Here is a 16234-nt window from a genome sequence, read left to right on the forward strand (position 1 = left end):
TCTCGGCGTTTCAATGACAGTCTTCCTTCTCATTTTTATCTTTTCATCTGGCCCGGCAACGCCAACATTTTTTGGCGCCGTTGCCGGGGACAGAGTTTTCCTGTTCCTGGAGTTTCATCGACATTCATCTTCTCATCTCTCATCTCTCAGTTGAGCTGGCATATTCAATATTTTTGGCATCTTTTCATCCCATATCAGCAGCATCTCTTGGGGTTGTTTCTTGTTTGGGTGGCGACTCCATTTTCTCATTTTTCCCAGACAAGAAGCCTTCCTCATATCTGCTTGTGATTCCTTTTTGGATCTTAGAATCAGATTCATTGTTCAAGTGGCGACTCCACTTCTTTCATCTCTTGATTTTCTTGAGCAAAGAGCTAGTTCTATCATCCATCTGATCCCTTATTGTTCATCATGGATTATTCATTTAAACCATGTCGTTTTACTCACCGTCTCCATGATTTTCCGGAGGAGGCCATTCCTGAATTACCTATTTTTTCAGACGGTGATCCAATCGCTGCTAAAAGGCATCTAGACTTGTTTATTCGCATCATGATCATATATTGCAGACCCCCTCAGTTTCATCATGATGATATCAAAATGCGTCTATTTGTCCTTTCTTTAGAAGATGATGCTTTGAATTGGTTTAACAATTTTCCTAAGGATTCTTTCACTTCTTTGGTTGATATTATCAATGCTTTTGAAGATAGATATGGTTATCCAAACAGCTTGCCTTCTTCCGAAATTGTGCAACAGAATGAAAGTAATTTGATAAGCGGTCCAGCTGAAAGATCCGAAGACGATTTATCATGTCAGAATGTGTCATCCACCGGAAATATTGCAGATCAAGTTCATGATAGTGAAAAATCAGGGACAAATGACAATGAAAGGGAAGAGCAAAAGCAAATTTTACAAGACCTAATGATGCTGGTAAGAAATATGGAAATCAATCAAACTAATTATGTCAATGATGTGAAAACTTTATGCACCCACCTGGAAAAACGTAATAGGGAGATTGAGGTCACGCAAAATCAGCATGCTAAAGAAATTGAGGCCATGAAAACTAAATATGAAACAGAAATTGGAAACATGCATAGCAAGATGTCAGTCTTAGAGGAAAATATGGTGACCATGAAAGCTGATCATGATAGGGAAATTGACTCTATGCAAAACAAGTTACTAACTATGGATGAGGAAATGACTATCATGATGTTCAATCATAATAATCAGTTGGCTGACATGCAAGCGAATCATAAAGAAGAAATAAATTTTATGCAGCATTGCTTGATGGACATAAAGGAGGAGAATGTTAAAGTAATAAAAGATATGCAAGAACACCATGCCAGACAAATCAGTGCTATAAAGGATGAACACTCTAGTCATGTGGATGCTATTAGAATACAGGTTCAAAGGTTTCAGCAATGGTCAGATGATAAGAGAAACCAGGAGCCTTCTCATTTGCCGCAACAAGCTTCATCTTATTATGAGGAGGTCATTAGTTCAATTGAAAGATGGTTAATTGAAGGTGATCTGGATAGACTTAAGAATGATAAAGATCAGATGCAGGATAAAGAAAGACATATCACGCATAATTCATCTGATAGTTTTGAAACAGAAAGTTCCAGGTCATCAGTAATTCAACCTGCCAGAAAGAAAAAACGTAAGAGAAAGAAAATAAGAAGATTTGATGCATCAGACGGCCGTGAACAGCTTGATTTTCGGATAGGAAAAAGTCCTACCTTATGCAGAATTGGACATGGTACATCCGACAAGCAGCCGACAGATTTGCCTGAAAGCAGGCAAATGCTCAGTATGCACTATATTGAACACATCTGATGCCATGGGGCATCTTTTGTATCGTATTTCTAACCCTACTCCTTGTTTTTCCGCATTTTCATTTATGCTTTAGATAGTTAATAAATGAAGAGCTTTTTTCTTTCCTGTGCTTAATGTATATGCTGATTTTTGGATGGACGCTACTTATTTTTATCTGTGTGTTGTATGGGTGCAGATTCTGGATTCTCACATTCCTACAGTGCAACAACGTGTCCCCAAGTAGAGCCAGATGTTGACCACTACTGGTCAACTACCCATGCAGTACCCCCCCCCCCCCTTTTCTTTGCAAAAAGGGGCAGCACCTGATCAGCGTGTCCGTGCCATCCTGCAGTCATCAGCAGCTTGATCAATCTAATTGTAAACCCAGTCTGCATGTATTAATTGTAAATAATCTTAGCAGATATGAGTTGTGTATGTGTATTGCCTAGGTGGACCTAACTTTCTAGTGGTAATCTACATCCCGGAAGGTTTTTCGTCTCACCGATCCATGGATCGGCAGAGTTTTCCTTCAAACCTGACCCCAAAGCCGGGATGGATTTTGTCATTAGAACTTTAGGAGAATCCTAGTGTGTTGATTTGCTAGATTATAGTTGTGTCGCAGAACTGGGTGTTTTGTGAGGGTCTGTATTAAGTGGGTTTGTCCCTTTGAGATGTAAATTGTAAAAAGTCATCATGAAATGTGTCTTGAGGGTTGAAAATGTTTTAAATCCCCTCGTGAGTCCTAATTCCTAGGTCCTAGGTGATGTTTCCGAAGGCTTAGTTCGATGATCCATTTAAAAAATGAAATAAAATAATAAAATAAATAAAAATTAAGAAATTTAAAAATTTTAAAAAATGAAATAAAATAATAAATAATAAAAAAAATTTAAAAATTTAAAAAATGAAATAAATAAAAAATAATAAAAAATTTAAAAATTTAAAAATTTTTAAAAATGAAATAAATAAAAAATAATAAAAAATTTAAAAATTTAAAAATTTAAAAAATGAAATAAATAAAAAATAATAAAAAATTTAAAAATTTAAAAAATGAAATAAATAAAAAATTAATAAAATTTTTTAAGTGAATAAATCGACGGATGAGATCAAAAGATGTCTTGATCCTCATCAACGGTCGAGATCATTTCTACATGGATCATTCGAACTAGCCGTTGGGATCATTTCCTTTATATAGAGTCTTAGGTGGTCATTTCAGATTGATTCGATCGGTGAGTCTGATACTGAAGAAGTTCTCTTCTAAATCTTTTTCTGGTTAATAAAAGAAGACTTTGGGGTCCATATCTTGCTGGTGTTACTCTCTTAAAATGCTGTGAGATTGTTTCATTTTCTGCATATGTTATTTTCAGCCATTAATAATAGCTTTTTGTAGAGTATTGTGAGCACAGGTATCTTGTTCACTTGCTGGGGTTTGGGTGCTGTTAGGGTTTCTGAAGTAATGGCAGGTATCTCCATTACTTCCTGAGATCTAGCAGCATTTTTGCCCTCTTTATTGACAGTTGTTTTGAGCTGTGCAGAAAACATCATTGAAGGTAATTTTGTGGGCGTTCGGGGAAGTTCTCGGCTGAACCAGCCAACTCCCGCAAGCATTTTGTGTTGAGCCCAGTTGGATTTGATCTTGGGTCTATCATTCGGTTTATTTTTCTAATTTGCATGAGAGATTTTCTGAAATTCTTCACAGTGACAGTCTGAAATTTCTGTTCTTTGAAATATTTCTGTGCTTATTGATGAATCTGGCTGTTAAGGGGCCAAATCTGTAAATTAAATAAGCTGATCTAGGGCTTTGAGTTTTGCTTTTATCAGGTTTAATTAGGGTTTTCCAGTTTTTGGTTTCAGGGGTATTTTTTCCTTGGGTGACCTTGTTACGCCAGCAGTCCTTCCGCACTAAGCTCGAGGTTTCAGATGCCCTAGGGCATTTCATATTGTGCTGATCTATTATTATCTGGCTAATGAAGAAAGAAAAATGTTGATGCGTTTTATAAAATCGCTGTTGCAAATCTCAGCACCAGATGTTTGAAAACGAGGCTGCCAAAGTACTGATATGAGACTGAGAAACCTGTGGATCAATAAATCGGCAAATCCGTGGACCCGCATGCCTCTCAAAAATCCCCGCCGTCAACCTGCGCACACACAAGTGACCAGATCTTTCTGCCGTGGACTCCAGATACGCTCAACGTAAGTTCAATTTCTTTCAAAGCGCTGAAGGTAAAGCGTATTTGTCAATCCTTGCAGCTGTGCTTTTCACCATACCCAAATCCGTGAGCCCAGGTTTATTCAACGAATTTTCTCAGCGAGGTAAGAATCCGGGATTTTATGGTGGGTGTCAGCCGGTTTGCCTGAGCCCTCATTCGACCCGTGTGCCAGCTAAATCTCATACCAACCATTTCTTCATCAGCTCGCATGCCTGTAAACAAAAACTCAGATGATCATCTGGTAAACTGCGGATTGAAGCCGTAAGAAGGTGACAGGGTGCAGCTCGAAGTCATATTTATCGCTAGTATCTGAAGGTCAAACGCACAAATCAAAAAAGAAGCGTTGAAACAATATCAGTGCCGGCCTGTCAGCAAGAGCAAATCAAGAAATCTGAGCACAAATCGATCTTTTCTCTTTAGAATTCCCGCAGTTTTCATTACGCCAGCCTTCAAGCTCCGGTGATCGGTTGACTCTCCTGCGTTTTCTGGCATCAACATTGTGCTTTTATATGGATTCGACTTAGCAAAAAACTGACTGGCCACGCATTTCCGGTTGACCTGCGTTCACCATCGACTGAGGCAAGGGTAAAAAATTTTGATCAGACGCGTTCCTCGAGTGATATCTTGAAACATATTTGCGTTGCCATCGAATTTTATCCACGCCGGCAGCAAGGGCAATCCGCGATCCGTAGCAGGTAAAATCTGAAATCCGATTTGCATATTTTTCCTCACCGTCGACCGTATTATCGTTTCTTTCGCCTGCGTTAAAATTTTTTGAGCCGGGTCACGATTTTTTTTTGCAAATCTGTGGAATGGATCTTCAGTGGCCAGGTTCTGCGTTCAATAGTTATTTTGCGTAGGTTAATTTTAGATTTTAATTTATTTATTTTAGGTTTAAGTTAAATTTGTTTTCACTTAGTTTTGTTTTATAAATTTGATTCGGTTAGTTTAGATTTTAAAAATTCGTGTAGTTTTGTTTTTATTTAAAATAGTTTTTTTAGTCCTTAGATTTAGATATTAGTTAGATTTTATTTCTAGAGTTTTAAGGTTATGTTAGATCTTGATTTATATTTTAGTTTAGTTAGATTTTGATTTAATTTATATTTTAGTTTAGTTAGATTTTGATTTAATTTATGTTTTAGTTTAGTTAGATTTTGATTTAATTTTTGTTTTATTTAGATTTGTTTTAATTAAATTTTTAATGTATTAGCCTTAGTTATATTTTGTTAGATTTTAAATTTTTAGATTTTCTTTTTCTTTATAGATTTTTATTTTATGAAAATTAAAAAATAAAAAAAGATTTATTTATTTTAATTTTGGTTTAGTTTAATTTTTTTTATATATAGTTTAGATTTAGAATTTTCATTTAAAAAAAAAAAAATATTTTGGTTTAGTTTAAATTTTTTATATATAGTTTAGTTTTAGATTAGCTCTTTAGATTTTTTTAGTTTTAAATTTTATTTTAGTTTTAAAAAAAAAAAAAAATTTTGAAAAAAATATTAAAATTTTGTGGAAAATTAGTTTTGCCAGTTTCAGTGGCTTTTCATGTTATATCTTTCATGCTGAGATCTGAATCTTCAAGTCGAGATACGAATAGGATATCTGGTTAATGGTTTATGACTCGTGGTGGTTTAAAGCATTCATCTTTTAAAATTTTCAGTTGCTGGATATCGTTTTGGTCATTTTAAGAGCATTATGATTTAGCTGATGATAAATGATTGTTGTTCATGGTTTATGTTTCTATATCATTCAACAAGTAATCATTGAAATAACAATCTCTTAAGGCACTGGTCTGTTAAATAAATCAAATCCATCTAGTGCTTATCTTAATCGTGTCTCGTGTCTCCCAACCAACTGGTCGACAGTTGGTCTCATCATCTCACAGGGACTACCCCCCTTAGCCGCGGGAGACTGGCTTAAACGGAGGGATCGGGGATCAGAGTGACAGCGCCCGGTCTGAGCGTTGTCGTGCCAATTCGCGCGACAACAAGGGGCGTCCCCTCTTTCCATGGTATTGGTTATTATCTTGCACATGGATTTATGGTGTTATTGATGGTTTTGACTCTCCATATTGATTAGTTTAAAAGACAATAATATTATAAAATTAATTCCTACTTAGGTCAAAATTGATCTATAGTCTTGATAAAATGAGGAGAGAATATTGTGCTGAAAATTACAAGTTTTTTTTTTTTTAATGAACTTAGATAATCTGTTAAACATTTTCATGGCTTGTTTTACTTATGCAATTCAATTACAAAATGAAAATATTCTAATGATAACCAATATCTTTCCTTACACTGCTTTCTTATGTGGTTAAAAATTGCCACATGGCCTCCCAATGGTTTATGATGTTGGCATTTCTTTGCAAAATATCTTTCATCCAATATTACTTATTAAGTGATATTTTCTATGTCCAGTATGTGGGGAGGTCCCCCTCTGTTGCAATTATTGTTGTTCCTTCTTCTGTACTTTGAAATATGGGGAGTCTCAGCAGCCATTGCCCAGCCCCCCAAGTGCTGGGAAAAAGTTTTGTAGTGATCCTTGCAGTCCAGATGGAAGTGATAGATATAGTTGGACACATTAAAAGCTAAACAATGATCTAGATATATATTTAAGATGTGGTCCGCATGAATTATATCCAAGTCCTAAATTAAGATGATCATCAACATCCTATACAGTGAAAACATGTGACATATGGTTCCTGGTTTCTTCTGTGGTGGGTATTCTGTAAGTGTCCACTGCTATGTGACAGGCAGATTTATTGGTCAGTGGCAGACAAGGCATCATGTTAATGAGAGCATGCACAACGTCCTGCCCAAGGGCCAGTGGAGTCTTTCCCACAGGGTATTGGAGTACTCATTTTCTGCATAGAATATCAACAACCCAATCTGGCCCAGAGCCATATAACAATATTTATTTCTTCAGCCGCAACCCCAAGTGGTAGGAAAATATGTTCTCATGGCTCCCATATCCCTCGCAAGACCATCCAGCTAAGTCTTCTTGGCCCTGGACACTCTCCAGAGAACATCATTAGACAGTACATTGGATCCTTCTCAATTATTCATTCAGTTGCAGATACTTCCAAGTTCATCATTGTATACCTCATCCTGTGATATGGACGTCTAGTTGATCTCTAGCACTCTTTCTTCTTCTTTTATGTAATATTTAGTTCATGTATTTTGTGCTCTTTCTTGTTTTATTTTTATTTTATGCATTTGGGGTGGCCTAGGGAAGACCTATAGATTGGTATCACATAGTCTATTTGACTCACCTTTTTGATTATTTGTTGGACAATAATAATAAAATTATCTAATATTATCTTACCTGTGATTCCTGATGTGGTGCTGTTGATTTACTGCCTGCAGGCTAAGAGAGATCCATATCGGTTTCGGTTTCCTATAGAACTGCGATTTGTCAATCCAAATATTGACCACCTTATGTGAGTGTAGTTACTAATCCCCAAGATATTTAGCCACTAAACATCTCAGAAATTTAAACTCTTTATTGTTCTAGGGCTTAATTGTTTACCATTTTTTTTGGTCAATATGTAAAAGTGGCTCTCCAATTTTAGTTTGGATAGGTGGTTTATTTCTCTTGTAGTTTAGTTTTTCACGGATGCCCATTTCATTGAGCTTTGTGGTAAACTTGTCGATTTATTGTGACAGTTTCAAAAGATTTGAATATCCTCCTATTTTTGGACGCGATGATACAAATTATGATGAATTGGCTGTAAGTTTTCATATATGTTTCTATCTATGGTCTCTTTTACTGTCTGGTGTGAGGGTGGATACATTTGTCTTTCTTCGAATTCAGAGGGCCTGATTGAAATTATTTCAAACCCCAAAAACATGGATTTTAGCCGGATTGAAGTTTCCTCTATTTTGGAACAGAGAATTAGGGTTTAGGAAGTGAGTTCATAAGGCCTTCAAAATATTTTGATAATGTTGATGAATTTGATGAAGTTCCTAAGCATTAGTTTTCTAGAGGACTGCTAGATCAACTTTAGTCTTTAGGTGTTATAGGTTGACCATTGTAAAATTTTCCTATTCTATACTTTTAGAATATGTCTATATTTAATGAGGTTCTAAATAGAAGATGGGGCCTTTTAGTTTATTCATTTATTGGCTTTCCATGTGGAGATAGTGTCAAGCGGATTCTGATATAATCATATAAATTACTGTCTTTGCATTGAATGCATACAAGTGTTTGATAAGAGTACATGCATAGTTGATACTAAAAGGGTGCTATGCTTTTCTCTAAAACGCCTTGTAAATGGCATTAACACAAAGTTAAAACTACAACTTCTTGTACAAATCATAAAATGCTAAGGGAACAAACTGGAGAGCTTGATAAAGCTATGTATTGATTCTGGAGATGCAGAGAGGAGTCCTACGGTAAAGGCCAAATCTTTATATGGTTCCACATCACATCTTTTTTCTTTGTGAAACGATAAACAGGCAATCAAGTTTTCTGAAATTAAGTGCAGAACTTTTGTTATTCAGGAGATAATACACCAGATGCTATCATGTTATATTCTGTAGAGGGTGATTCAGTATGCTTTTATTTGAGAGGGAGGAGGATTTAAATTTCCTGTCTTTACAAAAGCTTGTTCCGGAGCGAGTGAGTTCATTCCCCAGTCAGATTCTGATTCACTTGGGCACATCCTTGCTTTTAATATGTAAATTTTTGTCATGAAAACAGGGTTCACATCTGCAGCAGGAAGTTGATGTCTTCCTGGGAAAGGGGCCATGCCATGCCCTGGTGCAGGACTGTGGATGGCCAAGGAATGATATCCTGCACCTAATGCATGGACAAAGTCAACAAGATACTTGTGAAATTTTCATGAATGCACCAACAAGAATTTATTCTTCTAACCGATTAGCAGTTTATTTGTTTACGACAAATAACTAATAAATCACTAATACATTCTTCACAATAAAAAATATGCTGCGGAATTATAAATCAGGAACTGAGAAATAGAAGCACACAGATAAAAAATCGATGTTAATTTTTGTAGCATTGGATGTGTTCTAGCCATGAAATTTGGTGGAGACGCTAGAATACAGGAGATCTCCAAACCCCAGAAATTGTTTCTGGAAATTCCACCTAGAAGTGTCTCAATTAGATTATTAACCGATTTTTGAATATTTTCTAAGTCTAAACTCAGGGAATATGGTTAATTAATCAGTGTTTATTGAGATAAGGTGAGAATCATCTAGAAACTCACACGGATCAATTCAAAGATGATCCTAGCCATCGATTATGTTTTAATCTTGGCCATTGGTGCTCCAACAATGGATTATAAGAGGAGGTCCATGTGGCGATGGAGAATACACTTGAGCAGTTTGATTTCTTGGCAGATCGATTTCTAGAGTGACAGTAGCTAGTTGCCGGAGAGAGCTGGAGATCAAAGCAATGTGAGAGGGGTAGAGACAGTGAGGCTTGAGGAAGTATTCCAAATCCACTGAGTGTATTTACATCAGTGTTTTACAACCAGGTCGAGTCAACTCGGAAACGGCCGGGTCAAACCGAGCCATTAAAAAAATTTGTGACCAGGCCAGCAAACCGGCTCGGTTGACCGAGTCAACTATGACTCGGCCTAGTCATCCAATGACCAGGCCGAGTCATAGTTGACTCGGTCAACCAGGCCGAGTCCGTATTGACCAGGCCGAGTCAATGAAAACCGGCTGGGCAGGCATAAAAGACATAAAAAAATTCATTTTTTTGGTATTTTTCAAATGTTTAATGGAGTTTAAGGATTCCAAACTGTTTAATGCAGTTTAAGTCACATATGTTTTAATATGGAATCGAAATCTGCCATATATCTATTATCACTGTTGACTATTCAAGTGTGAAGGGAGCTGAGTTTTGCTGTATGTGTTTCCTCATTCCACAATTATTTCAGATCGTGTCCATTGTTGGAGTGACATGGTTATGCACTGATTTTCTGAGCTGAAGAGTGAAAGGGCTGATATCACTATCATTGTTGAAGATACCAGTGGTCAATCCCTTTGAAATAAGCCCAGGTTCTTCATATCTGTTTAATGTACAGATCTTATTACAGCTAGTAAATCTGATATCTAGATTCTATATATCAGTCTATATATAAGGTATCGTCCAAATTACAATTGAAATGTCAAACGATGCCCTGGATGAGGGCCTACTCTTGCACTCAACAGAATACTTAAGAGACTCAAAGTTACAAAACAAATTAATGCAAAAAGGACCTAAACAGTACTATGCTGCTGGTTATAAGGCCTAAAATCTGCAGTTAATATAACTTTTCCTCAAGCCCTACTACACATGTCCGAGCCCTAAACACTTTACTTGAGTCTTCAGTGCAAATGATTATCCACAGTCAAGCATAAGTCCTGTAGTTCATTGTTAGTGGATGTCGAGTTCTTTGGAGCAGGTCTGTAATAAAATTCTGGGTGTGCAATTGAAAAGGAATCCCAACCGAATCACAAGGGAAAAAGGAAGAGAACAGATCTTAAGGATAAAAATTTAAAATAACCCTAGACTCAAGGTAAAACAACACCAACGGATCAAAAATACAATAAAGTTCTGAAATTATACTCAAAGAATTACCCAAACAAATTCCATTGGAAATTTGGAACACACAAAGGAATACAAATTGAAACCCTTACCTTGACACCTAGAGCTACTGTATATTTTTTTCACTGTTCTGATGATGATGATCCAGACTCCAGAGATTGGTCGAGATGATCTTGGCTCCTCTGGCAGTAGCTACTAGCCAGTAGTAGTGTAGCTGCTAGCAGTGCTGCAGTAGTACTAGTATTGGAGTCTGGTCACCATCACAGTTTACTTTTGTTGTAGAGGCCATTTCTAGCCTCCTTGGTTATTTGTATTTTGTTTTGAGTCTTTGATCATGTATGACAGTTGACTATGTATTGCCATTGGGTACCATTTTGATATAATGGATTGGTTCATGAGCCTACTTTGATCATATGTTGTCTTCCATCTATATTATAATGCTGTGTGTTTGGACTTTGGAAACATGAATGAAAATCTTTAAAATTATGTTTAAAATATTTAAAATTATGTTTTTTTATAAAAAAAATAAATATTTAATGTATTTTTTACAACGACCGAGTCATTGAAATCGACTAGGCCGAGTCATTACCGAGTCGGAGTCGGAGTCGGAGTCGATCCTCGGCCGAGTCGGAGTTCGAGTCGGAGTCGTAAAACACTGATTTACATAGAGGTAGAAGAGCTACATAGAACCTCATGCTGGGGCTGCGTAGTAGCTTCTAGAGGCAAGTTTGATTTGTTGAGAGGGAAAGATGTCTTCAGTTCCAGAGGTTGGGAAGGAGTCCCAAAGTGTCGGAGAAACATTTTTCCAGCCAATAGAGGGCATAACGACTTCATCAGAGACTAGTCAGAGGCTTGACACCAAGCAGATTGCACAGAGCAACACAGAGGCTGATGCAGAGGGTCAGAGGGCCGAGTTTCTGAAGGCAAGTTGTGCCATGGTTTGCCAGTGGGGTGAGGAAATTCCTCACTATATTTTTGCCAATATTTTTCTTTGTAGGATTGCCAGATTTCGACATCCAGTTGTACTCAGAATTTCTCACTGTTGCATAATAATAAAACCCTCAGCTGTTGTACTGGTTTTCCCAAGTTGGGTTTTTTTAGCGACTTTTGTCCAAAAATAATTGTGTTAATTTTATGTGTGTGCGTGTGCTAGCGTTTCTCAATTACCAATGCATTATTTTTCCCCAGTGTTTTATTTGTGAAGGTTGCAGTGTGTTTATTTCGATATTTGCCGTAGCAGATAAATTGTTAAATTAATTAACAATTAGGAGAAATAATATTAGTTGCTGCAATAGGATTCCAGTTTGGAATTTTCACATGGTATTAGAGCGTAGTTGATCAATTGGAGAGCTCAGAAACAAAGGAAATGAATTTCGTTGCTCAACAAGGGTGATAGGCCGAAATTCCCAAGGGCAACGCAATATTTTTGCCAAGAGGCCAAGTTGCTTGAGGAGGTTAGTTTTTTTTTTTTGTACTATTTTGAGTGAGGGGCTGAAAAAATTCAATCCTTCCAGATCGAGTGATACCAGAGGCAGATGGAGCAACTCAGTGCTTTCGTTGGGCAAATCTCTAGCTAGATGCAGGGGTTTTGCAGTAGTATGCTGAAGAAGAACCAATGTCAGAGTGGAAGAGAGAAGAGCATAGATAGAGGGAAAAATTTTCTCAGGGAACTTCTAGTCTCAAGAAGTTCGATTTTCGTTGCAGATCGACAGTAGTTGTGAGCAGATCTTCTCACTCTAGAAGGGACTGCGAGTAGCAGAGAAGTAGCCGAGCAGAAGGAAAGAGGAAGTTTTCGACAGTTCGTTGAGATTACCATTGCTGGGCTTCGTGATCAAGACAAGTTGGATGGAGCTTTGAACTACGTCATCTGAAAGGCTAGGATGTCCTTCTTTCTAGACGAATAGGGCCTGAAAGCCTACATTGATACTGTAGTGGCGATTACTCAAGATGCAGATCAACAGAAAGAATACAAGAAAGAGATGGCGCAGGTGAAGGGGTTGACCTTGGATGGAGTTCGGGATCATATTGTTTCACATATCGCTGGCAAAGATACTGCCAAAAAGATGTGGGATTCTCTCTCCACGTTATACCACAGAACTTCCAAGCAACAAAAGATGTTTCTTGAGGAGAAGCTGAGATGCATCCAGATGCAGAAGGGGGAAGGCATAGATCTCTTTCTCACTAGAATTCAAGAGGTCCAAGACCAACTGTTAGCTGTTGGGGCAACGCCTCAAGCCACAGAGCTAGTGCGATTGGCATGTTGGGAGTGGTATTCCCAACAAACCCAATTTGTGGGTATGATGCCAACTGGGGTATACTCTGCATAGACCAAGATAGGGGAGCTATCATCTCCGACCCTGTGGGTGACATACATGGGAGAAACATCTATGACCCTATTGTCCAGAGCATTGTTTTAAGAAACGATCGTTTCGAAACCGAAACGGCCGGGTTGATCCGAGCTGTTGCCCATTTCCATGACCCGGCCTTTGGAACGGTTCGACTGGCCAAGTCAGCCATGACTCGGTCGAGTCATTGAATGACTCGGCCGAGTCATGGCTGACTCGGCCAACTCGACCGTTTCCGTTATGACTCGGCCGAGTCACAAAAAACCGCCCAACATCACGTCAAACTGCGATTTTATAAAGTTTTAATGGATTTTTAAATTGGTTTTTGGTTGGTTTGGACTCCAAGCAGTTATATGAATTTGCTAAATGATTTTTGGGGTCCATTTCCCCCCCCCCAAACCCTATTTAACACACCCAAGTGCTCTCATTCACTCACAACAATCTTATGCATTTGAGTGAGAGTCTTCTTTGAGAGTTAGTGAGCAGTTCTTGAGCTTGTTTTGGAGTAGCAGTGAGGAGTCTTGGAGGAGCATTGTAGCTGGAGTGAGGAGCTTCTTGGGCAGCCATTTGGAGCAGCATTGAGGAGCTAATTCTTGGAGCAAGCTTGAGGAGGCAGTTTGTGCCTGGAGGTATTTTTTTTCACCTCTATAAATCTGTTTTTGCTTAGTAAATTTTAGGTGCATATCTAGAAATCTTAGAGAGTGTTTTTTGTCAAATAAATGAACATTGAATCAAGGTTTTTTTTTTTTTTTTTTCATTTTCAGATTGTTTGCTTTCATTTCCTAGTCAAAAAATGGCACCTAGAGCAAGAGATCCTGCTTGGGCATATGTTGAAATGGTTGATAGTCAAATGCAATGCAAATTTTACCATAGGAAAATTAAGGAAGGTCCTGGGGGCATTAATAGGCTGAAACAACACTTGACAGGGATTAGAGGCCAAATTACTCCATGTACCTCACCAGAAATTGGGGAGATTAGGAAGAATTTGTTGGCCAGCTTTGAGAAATTTAAAGAAGATAAGGCTAGGCAAAGAGACATACAGGCTGAAATTGGGAGGAAGAGGGAGATACAAAAAATGATGGCTGCCAACCCCCATTATGATTTTGAGGGTTCTTCCTCTATCCCTCAAACTGATACATCCAACCCTTTCCGATATGTTCCTCCCTCTTTTGGTTCTGTTCAAGATAAGGGAAAGGGTAGAATGAAAAAGGGTGATGTGACTATCAAAAGTTATTTCACTCCCTCCTCTCCATCAGATGCACATGGTCCTGAAGTTAGTAAAACTCAAATGTAGCCCACTTTAGATGACCATTGGAAGAAAGAATTGAGGGAGACTGCTTGTGAGTACATAGCTAGATGGTGGTATGATGCTGATATCCCCTTTAATGCTGCTCGTTCACCATATTATGAGCCTATGTTTGATGCCATACATGCTGCTGGAAAAGGCTTCAAACGCCCTACTATGCATGAGCTAAGGGGGTTTCGTTTGCAGAAAGAAATTCAATCCATTAATGAGTATTTGCAAGAGTTCAGGGACTCATGGGCAAGAACAGGGTGTACCATCATGTCAGATGGATGGACTGATCAAAGAAACCGTACCATCATAAACTTTCTTGTCTTCTGCCCACAGGGAACCATGTTTTTAAAATCAGTTGATGCATCTGATAAGGTAAAAGATGGCCACTTGTTGTTTCAGCTATTGGATCAGGTTGTTGAGAAGGTGGGGGTGGCTAATGTTGTTCAAATCATCACAGATAATGCCTCTAACTATGTTCTTGCTGGTAAACTGTTAGAGGAAAAACACAAGACCATCTTTTGGACCCCATGCGCTGCACATTGCATAGACCTCATGCTTGAGGATATTGGAAAATTAGATTGGGTCAAAAACACTATAGATCATGCCAAAAGCATAACAAAATTTAGCCTCATGAGGAAACACACTGGGGGCAAGGATATTATTAGGCCCGCCATCACTAGATTTGCTACACATTTTTTGACATTGCAATCTATGCTTTCCCAACATAGAAACTTGCAAAAGATGTTTTCCAGTGATGAATGGAATCAAAGCAATTGGTCTAACAAACCAGAAGGCAAAGAATTGAAAAGGAAAGTCCATGAAGAAACTTTTTGGAGAAAGGCAGCAGAGATTGTGAAGCTTGCTGAGCCACTAGTTAAGGTGTTGCGGTTGGTGGATGGGGAAAGGTTGGCTATGAGCTTCATTTATGAGGCTATGGATCAAGCAAAGGAGCAAATAAAGACGGTATACAAGGATAGAGTGGCAAAGTATGGGCCCATTTGGGCAATCATTGGTGAAAGATGGAACAATCAACTCCATCGCGCTATACATGCAGCTGGGTATTTTTTGAACCCACGGTATCATTATAAAGCTAAGGAGTCAGGAGCTTTCAGGGGGAAGGTCAGAGATGGACTGATTGATTGCATTGATCGCATGATCCCATTGGAGTCTGATCAGCTGGAGATACACCGACAGGCCAATATCTTCAGCAATGCAACAGGTACCTTTGGGAAGAGCCTAGCAAAGATTGCAAGAGAAGCAGATGAGCCAGGTAAACAAAAATTTCAATTTTCAAATTCTTAATAGTTTTACTTTTTTTTTAAAGTTTGTTAAATCGTTTATAATTTGAAAGTTAGATATAATTTGTAATTTTGTTGAGCTAACTCATTACACTCCTATGTTTTTTGCAGCACAATGGTGGGAGGCCTTTGGTGGCCATTGTCCTGAATTGCAAAGGTTTGCAATTCGTATTTTGAGTCAAACTTGCAGTGCATCTGGGTGTGAGCGCAATTGGTCTGTCTTTGAGAGGATTCACAGAAAGAAGAGAAACCGTTTGGATCAAAAACGGTTAAATGATCTAGTTTATGTCCAATACAACCTTCGGCTCAGACGAAACCATTTGCTGAACAAAAGACCTGATTCAGATCCCATTGTGTTGGAAGACATTGATCCAACATCAGATTGGGTAGTGGAGAGTCGTCCAGCAGAGTTTGATCCTGATGAGGATCTTGATGTAGATTTAGATATGGAGACATCAGTTGAACTTGAACATGTTGTTCAACTTCAGCCTGTTCAGTTGAATGCAGATCCCAATCCACCTGCCTCAGTCTCACAGCCAGCAAGGACTCTAGTTGTAGGTGCTTCCTCTGCTCAGCCACGACAGAAGTGCAACCGCATATCTACTCTATCTCAGCTTGCATCTGCTGCAGTTGCACAGCCTGCTAGTGGTACCACTTCTACAGTTGCAGTTGGAGATGATGATGATGAGGAGGAGCCATGGGGCCCCCTGTCTGACTCTGATG

The 16234-nt window shown here is 38.3% G+C and overlaps 1 protein-coding gene across 1 annotated transcript in view; it reads left to right on the plus strand.

Moving 5' to 3' along the window:
- The window catches only part of PDE312 (Nucleic acid-binding, OB-fold-like protein), a 399789-nt gene that overhangs the window by 127293 nt on the left and 256262 nt on the right, over window positions 1–16234 (plus strand). The window contains exons 6-7 of the mRNA XM_089387580.1: window positions 7382–7455; window positions 7682–7745. Of these exons, the coding sequence (XP_089243706.1) occupies window positions 7382–7455; window positions 7682–7745 (138 nt within the window). The remainder of the gene's footprint in view (window positions 1–7381; window positions 7456–7681; window positions 7746–16234) is intronic.

The sequence above is a fragment of the Pinus tabuliformis genome, chromosome Q, assembly GCF_031772625.1.
Source record: "Pinus tabuliformis cultivar Carrire ecotype Pingquan chromosome Q, CPIR1, whole genome shotgun sequence".
NCBI classification, from domain to species: domain Eukaryota; kingdom Viridiplantae; phylum Streptophyta; class Pinopsida; order Pinales; family Pinaceae; genus Pinus; species Pinus tabuliformis.